This window comes from Cynocephalus volans, chromosome 6, assembly GCF_027409185.1.
Source record: "Cynocephalus volans isolate mCynVol1 chromosome 6, mCynVol1.pri, whole genome shotgun sequence".
In the NCBI taxonomy this organism is placed as follows: domain Eukaryota; kingdom Metazoa; phylum Chordata; class Mammalia; order Dermoptera; family Cynocephalidae; genus Cynocephalus; species Cynocephalus volans.
In genome coordinates, this window is record NC_084465.1 from 33738572 (window position 1) to 33755255 (window position 16684).

General features: G+C 35.9%; 1 protein-coding gene across 1 annotated transcript in view; it reads right to left on the reverse strand.

Annotated features, from left to right (window-relative positions):
* PTPRZ1 (protein tyrosine phosphatase receptor type Z1) overlaps positions 1-16684 on the reverse strand; it is a 132867-nt gene that overhangs the window by 74857 nt on the left and 41326 nt on the right. Inside the window, exons 3-6 of the mRNA XM_063101031.1 lie at positions 9081-9260; positions 6779-6930; positions 3779-3874; positions 2865-2931 (exon numbers count right to left, since the gene is read on the reverse strand). Of these exons, the coding sequence (XP_062957101.1) occupies positions 2865-2931; positions 3779-3874; positions 6779-6930; positions 9081-9260 (495 nt within the window). The remainder of the gene's footprint in view (positions 1-2864; positions 2932-3778; positions 3875-6778; positions 6931-9080; positions 9261-16684) is intronic.

Consider the following 16684-nt stretch of genomic DNA (forward strand, 5'->3'; position numbering starts at 1 on the left):
TTTGTTTGGTTTACATACATGCCCTAAGCTTCTGTCCTAGATATCACCAGGACAGATATCTGTCCTGGTGATATCTGTAGATATCACTACAATTACACTAGTGATTTTCAATTACAGCTTCATCTTCTGAGAAAACTGAACTTTGGTTTCTTTTTCTGTGGCTTGGAAAAAAACATGTGCTTCATATGAATCACCTTACTATTGTCACACCTGACCAGTGCTCTTCTATTTGGGATCAATCATTCATTCATGCAATCACTATTTGCTTGAACAAATATTGATGATTAATGAATCAACTAATCAGATCCTTCCATGGGGAGGTTGATAGTGGAAGGGGGAAAGATGGAGAGGGAGACAGACACAGAGATAAAGACCACAACAGGGCCAAGCACTAGGGAACAGCTTCTAAATACTTAAAACCAACTCCTATTCCTTAGGACAATGCTATTGAAGATGGGGCCACATCAAAACTACCAGTGGGGATTTTTCAGTGTACAAATTCCTGGGCTGGACTTATGATTAAGAAAGCACCATAAGTGATGAGAACTCTTATCTGAGAATCACTGATGATGTTACCTGGGGTGAGTCTCTTCCTTGCAACTTGAAAGATTTCAACTAACTTGTCTTTTTTATGTGCTCTTCTTGGGGAATATTAATGTATTGTCTTTGTACTGCTACAACATCACCTTCTCTCTCTCCATTTCATGAATAGAACAATTCCTATCTATACAGTAGGTATGGTGGAAAGAAGGGAAAGAAAGAAGTGTGTGTGTGTGGGAGGGGGTGCTGAGGAAAGGAAAGAGAAATGTGCTTTGTCTCTTAGAAGGGAATATAGAAAACAAGCAACTAGCCCATATTATAACAAGGAAGATTTTATAATCTGAATGATGGTTGGAAAGTGTTTTATTTATTTATTTTTTTGGAAAACTCATATATGGAGCACATGGAAAGGGATTTGGGAGTTTAGCTGCAGTTCCACAGTTGCTGTCTAAAGACAAGAACTGCCTTCAGTCCTGAAGTTTCCCTGCAGCAATGGCTGGCTGCCAGTATTGGGAAGGCTTCAGTTTATTGGGTGCTAGGGGATTTTCTAAAGTCTCTCAATTCAAGAACTCTCAAAATGGAAACATTTAACTTCGGGAAGACTTAACTTATTTAGTTTGGGCAGATCATGTCTAACAACAATGCAAATAAAATTGACAAGTATTTTATATGTGTTCTGAAACATATAACTAGTATAAATTTCCACAGTACGGTGGAACAAACTTTGTGGACTAGGATGTAAACCCTGGCTCTTTCCTCTACCAATCATATAGCCTTAGATATGTTTGCTGAGTAGATAGAAATACTAAGTATCTAGGGGGGTGAGTTAACAGGCATGGAGGATTTTGTTTTATGGTAATAGAGAGAATAGAAAGTTGGTGCATAGGTAGCTGGGTAGAGAGACAGACAGATAGGGTAAATGAGGGCAGACTAGTTTCTGACCCCAGCCAGTCCAAGAACTATCAGTACTGCTTCCAAATTAAGAGTCAGGGTATAGGCAGAATAATGCTGTTAGGGAATCCATATTCTTGGGGGGCGGGTAGTAAGTGGTCACTGTGGCTCTGATGAAGCACCTCTCTCAATGACTTGCAGACAATATGTATTAAAAAGGAAACTTCAGTCAAAGAACATGAGCAAATTTGTTCTTCAGCTCATGTGAGCATCTTCCTACAGACCCGCAGAAATAAGGGAAGAATCCTTGAGAGAAAGTGTCTAAGGTCCCACAGTTACACAAGTCAGGGTTAACAACCCAGTGTTAACATCACTTTTGTTGTCCCCACAGTTTGGTGCAAGGCCTGGAACATTCAGAATTCATATTTTATACATTTTCAAGTTCAGGAACTGAAACTAGCTGCCTTCTTTCAGTCTGGATAGAATCCACTTTCTGAATCAATGAGGGGAAAATTAAGTGTGGCTTATGGCATTCAATGTTGAATTTTTCAATCTGGGTGGATGGAGAGAGATAACAGCTTCATCTTGTGTTTGATTGTGCCTTTCAAAAAACATGAAAGCTGCACTGCAGGAGTTCACATACTCCTGACTTTTGGAAAGTTCGGTCAATTCAGATCCTCACATGTAATTGACAAAGATGAATCAGTCCTAGACTAGCTTTCTGCTTTCAAGAAAAGGATTTATGTGAGTCTTGTTTCTGATTTCAAATTTTGCAGCTTCCTGGAGAGGAATAATCCTCATTTTATTGATCACTCAGTGCAGCATTAATACCGTGCTTAATAAAAATAAAATAACAATAATAACAGGTCTGTAGTCTATCGCCAATGTTGTCAAAAGGACTTCTTGTGACAAATTACAAGATCCATGAGATAGCAGGCAGAACAATACCAAAGCATACTGCATTTTGTTCTACTTAAGCTTTACCTTCCAAAAATCTTATCTCCTCATATTGGTAAAGCAAAGGATTTATCAAGGAAACCCCAAGAAATAAATTTTAACTTGAGTAAAAATTCCTTTAAATTATTATTTTTATAAAATTAACTAGTTTCAGTTTAAGGGATATATAATGCAGAGACAGAATAGATAAATACATTTTAAATACACGGGATAATTAAATTTTTCCAAAAATATATTTAGAAAACTTCAACTTCACACTTACATTAATATTATTATTTTTAACAAAATTTTCTGATAAATTGTTCTTTATTTGGTGAGAAATGTATAAACCTTCAAATGTGAGAAGTGAGGGATTGCTCCTTGTTAAAAATGTATGCCTTTCCACCATCTGGAACAAGTGATTTTTATCATATTGTAAAAATTCATATGCATCCAAAGTAGAATCTTGAAGAAAGGTATTTCTCCATGTTGCTTACCAAAACGACTAACACTCTCGACTCCATCAATAATTGCTTTGTAATCCAAATTTTCTTCTAGTCCAACCTGTTAAAGAAGAATGACATTCTAAAGCCAGGATAAACCGTTTGATGGTTAATAAAAATAATTGAACAGTTTAACTCCATTTTAAGTACAGATAATCTCTGACTTACGCTGGTTCAGACTTAAGATTTTTTGACTACGATGGTGCAAAAGCAATAAGCATTCAGTAGAAATTGTACTTTGAATTTTGAACTTTGATATTTTCTGGGGCTAGTGATATGTGGTTAGTTACTCTGTCATGGCGATGCCGGCTAGCAGGGTAAACAACCGATACAACTCTACAGTGCACTGTGTTGCCAGCACTGTTTGAATACTGTGTTTTGTCTTTTTACATCATATCATGTCTCCAAAATACCCATTGGAGCTTTTTAAAGATAATGATATCTTCAACTTATGATGGGTTTATCAGGCCCTTAACCCCATTGTAAGTAAGTCGAGGAGCATCTGTATTCAAAAATGATGTGTTCCAAACACACTTATTTTTTTCACAGCAAGGTAAAGACAAATAAAATAAACAAACACCAAATAACTTTTACCTTTTCCTCTAAGAAAAGTAAAATTTAAAATATTATGATTTGCAGTTAGTTATATAATTATGAAGCTATGCATGTACAAATAAGCAAACCTGTGCACTTGCAGAACAGTTCACTCCAGTTGGAAGAGACCTACCTAATTAATGAACAAAAGAGCCCCCTTTTAAACAGACAAGCTAAGGGGTCATCCTTTTTTAAAATGACCACCAGTTATCATTCCACTTGTGAGTTCTTTTATTTGTTAGAAAGTATGTCTTGATATTTCGCACAATTAAAATATGAATTCAGTTTATGCTAAATCTATGTATAATGATTACCTCAAATAAAATTGATAAAGCTCTTAACTTCCCTTTTCCTTTAACCGCTTCCTCAAAACTTGAAAATCGGTCTGCATCGAAGCAATAGATTTGCATCTATAAATGTAACAATGATAGTTTTATTACAAACAAAGACTTCACAAAAGTCAGCAAAGAGACTTAATAAAACAATTGACCAATGCAGTAACTTCTATTTGAAAAATTGTATAAACTGTATAATTTTATATTCTGTATATTTTCAAAATATTTTATCAATTACATGTATACACAACTATATTTACTATCATCCACCATCCTTCAGTGAGGAAGGAGAGACAAAATTAGAGATCTCTAGAACCAAAAATACCACTTTGAGATTACCAGGGGACACTGCAGTAATAATTTACTACAGCAATTATTAAATGCAATAAATTATCAAATGTTATTTTAACTATTTTGCTGAATTCTTTCAAATATGGTTTTCATTCTTAAGTGTGCATTTCTTCCTTGATGGTCCAGAGTTACCATTATTGAATATTATCATACAGTGCTCTATGAACATTGAAACTCTCAAGGACTCTGCTTGTACCTAAAAAAAAAAAAAAAAAAATCCCAGAAGATTTTTAAGTTTTGTATTTTAACTCTCCTCTCCTGCGGTGAGGCTATTCTTTGTTAATTTCTACCTCAGTCCATATATCTGTCTGCAGAGGCCTGTATTCCCACTTATAATTTGTTGCTTTTCATGTCATGGCCTTGGTAATCAGGTAACCCAGCTAGACAGAAGGGTAACTAAGGTAAGTGCAGAAAGCCTCTGAGAACATTCAGTGTGGTTAATGCTCTGATAGGAGGAACATAGAGCAGAAGATGTCAGTGGCTCCTCCCTTGGGTGGGTCACCAAAGCCTTTTCAGAGAGAGGGTTTCTAATCTGACTGCTGAAGGATGAGCAGCTTTTTAGCCAGCTGAAAAGGCAGAAGAGATGTGTTCAAAATCAGAGTGACCAGCCTGGGAAAGGTCTACAGCAAGAAAGTACGAGAAGTGTGGGAAATTGAAAGTCATTTGTTATGATTTCAGCTGAGCGTATGTGAAAGAAAAGAAAGGAGATGAGGCTGGAGGGTAGGCAGGGGACACACCAGAAAGGACAGTGAGATTGTCCCAGCAGTTTGGCATTGAAAACAATGAAAAGAAAGCCACTGATGCATTTCAGTTAACAGCAGAGGGGAGGGGGTAGAGCTGGGGAGAATGGGGACAGACTGACAGAGATTAATACTGGAGAGAGGGAGACCAGTAACACGGATGTTTAATGATCCAAATAAGAGACAATGGTGGCTTGAACTTTTTTCTGGCCTCCCACATCATTTAGGAGTAGAATTGAGAAGACTTGATTGTGAGATGTGGGAGACCAAAAAAACAAAACCAAAACCAAAAACAAAACAGAGCAACTCAAGGATGTTCCTCGGGTCCTCTCGAACTCACACAATTACATAGAGAGTGTTTTAAAACAAAGAATACCTCTGAGAGGTGATTTGAGAGGCTTTTGAAATTTTAAAAAAAAGGAGATTTAGTGCACGGATTCTGTACCATTTATTTATTTTGATTGCTCAGGGATTTTGTTGTTTATAGGGTTTTTCTTGATTTTCACTTTTGTTCTAAATAGGTAATATTGTAAGAAAGCTAAACTCTGAGTAAGATGTTATGTGTTTAAGTTGATTTTTATTTCTTTGAAAAACAAAATTTGATAAATGTGCTTTCCTTTAAGCACTTTTTGAATTTAATATACAAAACCCCCCAAATTATAAGCCATAAATGTGAATGGGCTTATTCCCATTTAAGAAAAGTCTTTTAGTCCTTTAAGAGACAATTTACCTTAGTCTTATTTTTATTATCAATAGTAACTACTTTGAATTATAAAAGTAATATAGTTTCATTGTAAATAATTTAGAAAATATGGGGATTTTAAAAGAGAAACTAAGAGAAAATAATGCCATCGCCCAGAGAAATTTACTGTTAACATTTTCTTGGTTTTCTTCAATTACCTTTATTAGAGCAGTAATTAATTCCCTCACTTAATCCCCATCATAACTTGATAAGGCAGGTACTACTACTTCTTTATATCAATTTCTCTGAAGAGAAACGGAAGCTTAGTTACATTAAGCAATTTATACAATGTCATGTTATGTAACTAATAACCCAGTGGTGGAGCCAGGATTCAAACCTAGTTCATTTCACTCAGACATTACTCTCAGTCACTATTTTATTAGTTTTCATGTTTTACAAAATTGTAATAATAATCTTGGTTATATCATTTTATATTTTTCTTTTCAAAAGCATTATTTTATGATGAACTCTTTTTGTATAAATATATCATTCAAGAACATAATTTTTGTAAGATCTATAATATCCTATCATAATTATTGCCTTTTGTTTCAATTTTTATTATTTCAAATAAATCTCTGCACATACATTTTGAACATATCTATAATAATTTTTACACTAACTTGCTACATATTGAAGTGGGTATTGAGAATAAACTATTTAAAGTTCTTGATAAAAACAAGCAAACTGCTTCCCAGAAAGGCCTTCAATTTAGATTCTCTCCAGACATGTATGAAAATGTTTATTTCAACTGCACACTCATTATTTATTATAACTATATTTATTTTACCTATTTTAAAGCTGAAAAATTCTCTCATTTGAATAAAAGGATTTAAAGAAAAGGATTCTCTGGTATGTTGATAAAATTTCCCCTTTCATTCCTTCATTTATCCATTTACTCAATCAACATTCTCTGATCACCTATTACTTGGCATGCTGGGTCACCAGGGAGTGGAAAATCAAAGATAGGTTTTACCCTCACCGAACTCAGTCTAGTGAGGAGGGTAAATGTTAATCAAGTTATCAAAATATCAGTATAACTGAATAATTATAAAATTTGAGCTAAAAATTAATCAGATTATATTCTAAATAAAATCTCAATGATTTGGAAAATGAAACGGTAACCCAGCAGAACTACTACTCACTTACCTCAAGTGGAAATTTTTGTCCTTCTAAACTATGTTCTGATCCATCTGATGACATATTGCATTTTCCCCAGTGAAAAGTTATCTTGCTGGCTTTGAACACCATTTCTGAGACTCCTCCACTGAGATGGTAGTCATTTGTGAGATTAATTTCCACTAAAAAACAAAACAAGGAAAACCAATAAAATTGCTTCTAAGTTTCTGAAAACAAAATTGTAAATTTCAACAATTTTTCTTCTATGTAAGATACATTAAGAAAATCATTCATCTGATAAATTAAAAAAATTAAGTCACCATTTTAGAAGCTAAACTTTGTAGTTCTGCACAATATACTTAATATATCTTATTTCCATAAATGTAAACTTAGCTGAAGACCTTAACTACTATATGATTCTAATAGCAGAAGACAGCTGGTCCACCTGCCCTGTTGGTTTGGTGCCCTGATATTGCTGTTCTTCCAAAGCTCTGCTTCCCTAAGTTATTTGATGGTAGTGAGGGAACAGAGAGTAAAAGAAGGAACAGAAGAGTCAAAAGAAGAAAAGTCTTCTCCTGGGAGTGCTCCCACCCTCTTACTTTGCCCATCTCTACTCCTTATAAGGCTGTGGCTTTTGTTCCATCTCCTTATCCCTCCAAGCACTATCCCAGGCTTCATCAAGCTCCAGAATCTGTGACCTAGGCTATGGCAGGGAAAGCAGGAAACCCTTTCCTATTGAAGGGTGTTGGGCATCTCATGTTTGAACTCTGAGTGGCAACCATCAGATTCTTAAATTTCCCTATATGAGCCCCACAGCAGATATTATCTGACTATATTTTATGATCCTCTGGAGAATAATGGTTTTCCTGAAAGCCTAATGCAAGATTTTGATGTTTCTAAATCAGATTTAAATAGTCTTTGTTCCATCAGAAATCACTGTTGGCATCAGAGACTAAATCCAACATATTGGCAAGCCAGTCAGGGATACAAACTTCTACTAATTATAATAATAATATTGATGACAAGCACAATAACAATGATGGTACTGATAACAGTCAACATTCACTTATCACTCACAATGTTCCGTGCACTGCACTAATTACTTTGCATGAACTAACCACTTGATCCTCACACAAAACTAGGAAATAGATACCACTATAATCCCTATTTTACAGATAAGGAAATTGAGTCACCAGAGGTTAAGTAACTCGTTCAAGGTTCCACACTGTCTTTCGAAGAGCCAGTAGTGAACCCAAGCAGTGTGGCTGTAACAATCACATGCTTAACCACTGTCCCCCAAGAAAAAAGCAGAGATTACATGCCTTCTTGCTTAGTAACATCCTTCAAAGCTGGTAATGAAAATGTCAAGATATGGGACAATATACTTTTATGTATTTAATTAATAATATAACATTTATATTTTTATTAATTATTCATTCCAGAAGTACTTGTTGGGTGTTTATTATGTATCAGGCACTGATGTAGAAAAATCCCCATCCTCATGGGATTCGCAATTAAATTATTATGTCCAAATAAATTGTATTTCCTAAATATGGAAAATAGGGAAAAAATTAACTAATGATAAATCCACCCCAACAGAGCTACTGTTATAATTTTGAATGTTTTTCTAATATTTGTCCTATGTGAATATTTGTTTTCACATAACCTTCTGGTATACAATTTTGTTTAAAATATAATATCAGAGGAAGATGACACTTTTTAAAAATGGTTTTGTCCATGTATAGCTTACTGAAATCTTTTTTAAGGTATTATATTTTGCATGTGTTTTTAAAAAAGATACTCTCAAAGAGAAAACACTTTAAGAGTGTTTTCTATGGATAGTGTAGAATTTTGAACTTTCTACACTAGTAATTTGTTTTCTTTTCCTAGTAATTTGTTTTCTTCAATTTAAATTATAGTCAATTGTTTTTTCATATCCAAATATTGACTATAGCATGAGGTTGAACAGAAAAGATCAAACTATAATGTCCAAGAAAAGGAAATTCTCATTAAGTGACTAACCAGTGATTAAGTTACCAAGTTATATTAGTTATAAATCACATTATCTTTATCATATCTTCTAGTGGCAGCATCATTATTGTTATGTTACTGGAAAACATGACATGACAGTGGTTTTTTTTTTTTTTGTACAAATTTTCAAAATGTTGTCTAAATTTCCAATTTTCTCTGCTCCATTTATTATCTTCTACCTATAGTTTCTATCCAGTTCATAGTATGTCATTTAAAAAAAGAAAAATTGAGATGGAACTAATATAAACATACACTAGGTCCGAAAAACACAATCAAGGCAAATAGAATGCAGAAAATTTACCTGTTTTGCCATTGTTGTGAATGAACGTGTTTCCCAAAGATGTTTTATCCCAACCCTGAAATTTAAGTTTCTTAAGATTCACATTTACTTGTGTAAGATCTTCATCAATATTGATAGGAGACTGTTTTGGGCTATTGCATGTTGGATATTTCTTCCCCCAATTTTTTTGATTCAGTGTTCCTAAGAAAAGGAAAGGTAAGAAGTTAGTTTCTTAAATTACCATGTAAAAGCTAAATTTTATAGTATAAAGTAGTTCATACATTACAAAAAATAGATACAACAGGAGAAAAAAATTGGAACATCTCTGAACTAAATCATAAATCAATTATGCCTAGATTTAGATTCTAGGTTTTAATATGAAACACTATAAAAAGAGGCCCATAGAACAACCACGCCAAGTTCAGGGTTTGACAATGGCTTTGTCCAGCCATCGCATTCTTCCAAATTAACAGAAAGACTAATTTTCATGTAAGGTGGTCAGTCCTAGCCAAGGGTCCTAAATTGAAAGGAGTCCAGATGACAGGCGTTAAGCTCTAACTTTCTTTGCACTCTCCATGGGGTCGCCCCCTTCAGACCTACTGTCATCCCCTGCCATAGAATGATTTGGTTTAATTTCCATCTGCATGGGGTCTTATTTATAAAAACACAATCATCAAGCTATGCTTGAAATCTTTCCCCCCTCCCCTTTTTTTCTGGTCATAATACCCACAAAGTTTTATTAACAATAAAAAAATAGGGCTTTCTATAAAGATTTTTGTTTACAGTGAAGTGAATTTTCACCTATTCCACAGAATGAACAGTCCTCTAAACCAAAATTGCCCTGTATTGCCTTTATTTCAGCCATTCCTAAAACCATGAACCATCTCTGGTAACCTCATTTCACTCAACGTTAACTTAGCATCCAAGCAGTGCTAAGAACAGGTATGCTCTATTTAAATTTCTATTAAAATATTTGAAATGTTGAGAGTGCAAGTCTTAAACATTTCTCTGGTTAAACACCAGCATTTCCACAGCCATCACCAGAAAGAGCAGCATGGTAGCATGGTTTTCAGCTTACATCCCTTAGAATGTTTTTCTTTCAGAAAATGAGTGTGGTAAGGCCAAGATTTTACATAACTGGGATGTATGGAAATTATAAGCAAACATATCTTCAGTACAACCATAGTCTATGTCATCTTCTTTCTGTGATAAGGGACTCAGTGAGGACTAACTTCTATGCAAGCTCAATCTAATGGCCATCTCTCGTGATTTGACAAAGTTAACTCTACATAATTTAGCCCAGGAAGAAAATAATAGTTAGTCACACCATGAAACTGCCTATATCTTCAGGAAAAATCAAGTAATACATCTCATAGTGAGGCATCTACCAGAATCAACAGGTGCTGAAAACTTATTTTAAAGTCTAGCTCTGTTCCTAGAGAGTGTTTGAGTGCTATAAATATGCACAGTGATGCATATGTTGGCTTCTAGGAATAGCTTTACCGATTGGAGTAATGATATGTTAATTTCACTGTAAGGAACTCTGGCATCGGGACAAGAAAACGCTGCTTATTTTATTAATGTCAATGCAAGAGAAGCAGAGAGACAAACTGTAGCACAAATCATTAAGGTCTTTTTCAGTGCTTACACTTTTATTACAATAGAATAAATTCCAAGCAAACTTAGGAAGTCGCATAGTTGTGATGCACAGAGACAAAATTTTAAGTCTCCGATAACACTGTATATGATGTATAAACCTGATATTTCCCATCGCATTCCATGATCCTCTCCACTTGGATTCTGAAAGACATCTTATACTAAGCATATCTAAAGCTGAACTCTTGATTTTTGCCCAGAAACAAGCTCCTCCTACAGTTTTTGCCATCCCCTGAACTTAAAAGTTATCCTGATATCTGTTTCCCCTTCAGTAAACACTTTTGGGTCTGCCTTCAAAATGTTTCCTTCATCGAGCCATCTCTCAACTCCACTGTTACCACCCTAGTCCAGGCCACTGTCATTGCTTGCCTACACCTTGCTACTCCATGAGTACCACAGCCATCACCCAGGAGATTGTTAGGAGAGTCAGGCCTCCACCGTGCCTTACCAAGTCAGAATCTATATTTTAACACAATAGCCAGGAAATTCATATATACATTAAATTTTGAGAAGCACTGGCTTAGACATCTCCAGTGCCTTCTAACTGGTCTCCACAGCTTTGCCTCTTGCCTCTTCCACAATTCTGTTCTTTACTCATGTGGCAAGTGAAATTCTGAGATGGCCCTCCAAATTCCTACCCCGTGGTGCACCTGCCCTTCTGCCTGTGAATATGGTGGGACAGTCACTCTCCTGATTAGTTTACATTCTATAGCAAAGGTGATGGGGGAGTTACTGCTGTGATTATGTTATGTTATAGAAACCTCCGTCTTAGCAAATTGAAGACAGATTCAAGGTGTGAGAGATTCTCCTGCTGGCTTTGAAGAAGTGAACTACCAGACTTTGAGAGGGTCACGGGGCTAGGAACTAAGAGCCACTTCTAGGAGCTGAGAGCATCTCCCAGTTTACAACCAGAACAAACAAACAAAAACGCAGGGACCTCAGTTCTATATCCTCCAGGAAGTGAATTCTGCCAACAACCTGAATGAGCTGGAAGAGGACCCCAAGCTTCAAATGAGACACCTTGATTTCAATTTGCAAGACTGAGCAGAGAACCTAGCTAAGCAGCCCATCCTCTCCAACCCATAGAAACTGTGAGATAATAAATATGTGTTATTTTAAGCCATTTAGTTTGTAGTAATTTGTTATGCAGCAGAAGAAAACCAGTACAACTCACTAACTAATCTTTTTCAGTACATGTTAGATCATGTGTCTCTCCTTGTCTCAGGTCCCTCCAATGCCTTTCCATTTCACTCAGAATAAAATAGAAACTCCTCACCATGGTGGACAGATCCTATATGATGTCACACTCGCATTGTCTCTGCTTTCATTTCCTGCCTCTCTGCATTGACCATTCTGCTCTAGCCACAATGGCTTCTGTTCTGTTCCTTAAGCACATGAACGCTTGATGCTTGCTGCCACCTCTACCTAGAATGCTCCCCCCAGAAGATGACTGCAAGCCCTGAAAGACGCATTTTCTTACTTCAGTTGGGTCTCTATTCAAATGCATCTCACCTGAGAGACTTTCTCTGAATACCCTGTGTAAAATATTATACTTCCTCCCCCGGTCACTCCCAATGCCCTCTCCTTTATTTTTCTCTTCTAACATATTAATTATATTTATTTATTTTTGTTACCATACCCCTTTGCACAGAAGGAAAAAAGAATGGCACACAGTAGATGTTCAATATACATTTGTTGAAAAACTAAGTCAAACAAACAAGAAATGGTGATGTCTTTTGTTTTATGAGTTTGAGCTCATAGGGATCTAGCATGAAATGGCAGAAAGGAGGAAAAAACCCCAAATCAACCAATTAAAGAAACATTTCTAAACTCAACTGTAGGTCTCATTTGACGATTTATTATATAACAATTAAGTTGAGTAGTCCCTTCTGCTGAAAGACCTGAAGTCTGAACTGTACATGGTCTGACATCTTACAGCACGATGACACTGATTACGTCTGAAGTGCATGGAATGCTTACACTGAGTGTGGACCCAGTTGAAAATACTTACTAAATCATAGTGCAGGCTCAAGATGCCTCCTTAATTTTTATGATTAAAAGGCAAATTAAAAGAAGCCAGAAAAGGAAAATGATTTTTTTAGTAGAAAGAACAATGAAGTCCAGAATAATAAAAAGATAAGTAAATAAATAAATTAAGTCCAGGAAAAAATAAGAACTTGAGGTTCTTCATGCAAAGAACTCTAATAGGGAGGTTGTTTCAAATCACCATGAGTAGAAGACCAAAGGAAGTAAACAAGTGTTAAAATTTAGACACAGGAATAAAACACAGATAACAGAAGTATTGAATACATTTTATTTGTCATTAATAATGAAACATTAGACTAACCTTTGGCTTAAACATCATTTTTTAAATTCCCAAATCAATATTTTTAATGTTGCAATTGGAGACATCATTCCAATCAGTGATTAAAGCTCTGGATGATCTACCTGAGAAAGCAGGTGTACAGCATTCATTAGAACCATATTGTATCCACCCAAGTGGATATACTAATTAAGGAATGTTATGAAGGAAGAAATTAGGATACTGGCTGTAGTTGCAGCAGAAGATTATTGGGTTGATTTATCCACACGGAGGATTGTGGAGTACTAAAGGAGAGCTCCAGAGAATTAAGATAAATTATTCATTCACGTATTCATCCACTCATTGACTCATCTGAATTAATACCACTCCTATAAATTTCCTGTGCCTACCTCTGTTGCAGCACTTAGACTGTATTTTATCTGTTAACTTATCTATTTCACCTGCAGGCTATTGCCAAACCCAGAGTCTGGCATACAGTAGAAACAAATTAAATATTAGTGAAATAGTCTTTGTGCACCCAATGAACATTTTCAATATCTGCCTATTATGTACCCTCTATCCCAAGCAGAATGGAAAGCACTTCTAGGCTCTGTAGGGGATACGCATGAGTTCAGTTTTGTTTGTTTGCTTGTTTGTTTATTCTTACATTCCAGAAAGGGGGAGGGGATGTGAAATAAAAACACAACTGCGTAAAGGAGTAGACATAGATAAGGAAAGTAAACATGGATAGCAAAAGCACAGTAATGAAGGCTTGCAGGACCAGTGGAATTTCGACAGGCAGAGAGGGAACTGAGAATGGGTGCTGCAGAGTGATGAGCCTAAGCAAACTCACAGTAGCAGAAAAGTGCAGCTGATGCTCAGAGAGCAGTAAACAGGCCAGCTTGGTCCCGTGAGTGAAAAGTGGATGCCGAGGAATTCTCCAGAGGGAGAAGGGAAGGCAGACTGTGATCACATACACCTGGGTAGGGCAATGGAGGCATGGAGGCTTTAGAACAATAAGGAGCTCAGAGCTGCCTCATCAGAGATTAAGCTGGCAGGAGAGCAGGACAGGCAGGCGGGGAGAGGCTGCATAATTAACGACCTTTTGTGTAGATAGCTTCTATTTGTCTTCATCTGACTTTCACAGTGTCCCTGTACTTATTGGAACTACAACACATCTGTCTCTTATTCATATTGTAATTTCAGCACCTTTCATGGAGCCTGACATTCCGAATTAAATAAACGTTTGTTGAGTGAATAAATGCTTCAATAAGGTATCTATAGTTACCTGTCCTTCAATGTCTCGGTACTACATATATGGACCAATTAGTGTGCTAGACAGAAATACATTTAAAAAAACATTCTGTGTAGGGAAATATTACTACAATGGACACGAATACAAAAATACCAACTGAGGAAAACTAAAGTGTAAAGTAAACAGGGAATGAGTAAAAAATGAAAGTAAAAACAATGCAGGTTTTCAAATATTTGGAGGGAAAAAATGGGTAAGTGATGAAAATGAAAGATAAGTCAAAGAAAAAAAATCATTCTTTCCCTCTCTTCTTTTCTCTTTTTTGCATTATTCTTCTTGGGTATTACCTTAATTAGATAAATGAATATAACAATAATAATACTGTGTAAGGTTTATAGCAAAGATACACTGAAAATTCATAGAAATATAAAAATTCCAACACTGATTCCTTTTCGAGGATACAATAAATTGTTATTATTTAAAAAGATCTGAATAACAGTAGACTTAGAACTGATTCTTTAAAGACCAAGATAATTAGTAAGAAAAACATATACTGCTTTTAATCTTAATGAATTTCTTGTCTAGTCCAGGTTTAGATACAAGAACATGTTTGGGTCTCTATATATTTACATAGAAAAATATTATTAAAAGGCAAATATAAGTGTAATATTGAAGTGAAGACTATGTAAAGTTTGTAGCATCTATTACTAATTGCCTTGAATAAACATCACTCAATTCCATACACTGTAAGTCACACCTTTTTAAGTTACTGTGGGCTTGCTTTCTATATGCTAACAAATATACCAAAAAGCCAAAATTTGAAAAAAGTCATTTATTTATTTATTTTTGGCTTTTTTTGTGACCGGTAAGGGGATCGCAACCCTTGGCTTGGTGTCGTCCGCACTGTGCTCAGCCAGTGAGCGCACCGGCCAGCCCGCGGCGGGAGCTCTGCTGCGCTCCCAGCGAGGCACTCTCCCGAGTGAGCCACGGGGTCGGCCCTGAAAAAAGTCATTTAAACAGTATAAAGCTATAAGCAATGAACGACTGATTCAAATTCTACTTTTAAGGATGCCTGAGAAAACTTCCCATGTTGAACACAAGAATGAAGATGTGTTTACTTGCACAAATCAGTGTGCCTGTTTGTGTTTTTGGCCAGACGAAGTTTTTGGAACTAGAAAGAGAAAAGCTGTTAGCAAATGTTAATAATGGCTGCTTTAATATAAAAGCCACACTGAAAGCAGATCAAATGCAAACAATCTCAGAATGAGAACCTGTTTAGTCAAGACTGCACTTTCCTTTATTATCTGTCCTAATGGGGCACTCACATCAAGACAGCAGAAAATCTTTGCAAGCTCGGCTGATATATCCAATTGGCAGGGGGTCAGTAAAGGCAGTTATCAATTTATCTGGGAAATCTGTAGCACAAATGTTCCTTAAGCATCATGATATCTAAGAAAAATTTTAACTGAAGTTCAGTATAAAGAGAAAGATAGAACAGAAACTTTTTTTCAAAGTTCCTGTTTAAAATTTTAGGACTTTTTCAAGTTGGAAAAATCCAAAACAAACAAACAAAAACTCTACAAAACAATAACAACAAAAACTACTGCTCTATAACACGATAAACAAGTTTTTTTGCAGACCACAGGAAAGAGATAAAAACACAAGACGGAAAAAGATCTAAGGACACCGACATAGTAACATGCCACTACTCTGAAGATAAGTAATCAAAACCTCATCATCTGTGCTTGGTATGAATAAAATCAATAAACAGAACCAACCTGACGATACTCATCATGGGTCATAATTAACCCACTGCTTTAATCAGAAAATAAAACAAATTCTAGAGAAGTAAAAATAATTTTAGCTGAGGCAAGAAATTATGGAGGTTCAAAGCAACACAAGAAAATTGAGGACTAAAAATAGGATGTCATTTTGAAAACTTTGGGAATGTTTGAGAGGATCCTTATCTGGAAGTGAGCAAGGGAAAAAGGACACCTCCCCAACTCCTGACTGGAGTACACCTGAGTGTTTCACGGTACCAGTTGTGTTGATAGGGAGTATGGCTAGAAAGAAAGACTTTGAATCTGGTTTTGTACCTGTAGACTGAGATTTCAAAGGAGCTTCATTAGGCAATCAAAAATACGGGGCTTGGAGCCACTTAGAGGTCTGGACTGGGCAACATAAGCACAGGTGGTAGTTTAAAACCACAGATGCAGATAAAACACTTCTATTAAAGTTGATAAGCAAGAAGAGGGTCAATGATAAGACATTGGAGAGCATTAACATTTACGGAGCATGAGGGGAGGAGGAGGCGGCACCAAAGGAACTTAAGAATGCAAATCTAGGAGAAAATGTTATCACAAAAATCACAGAAGGATTTTCTGAACAATGAGGTATTATCCCAAAGTTGGTGTC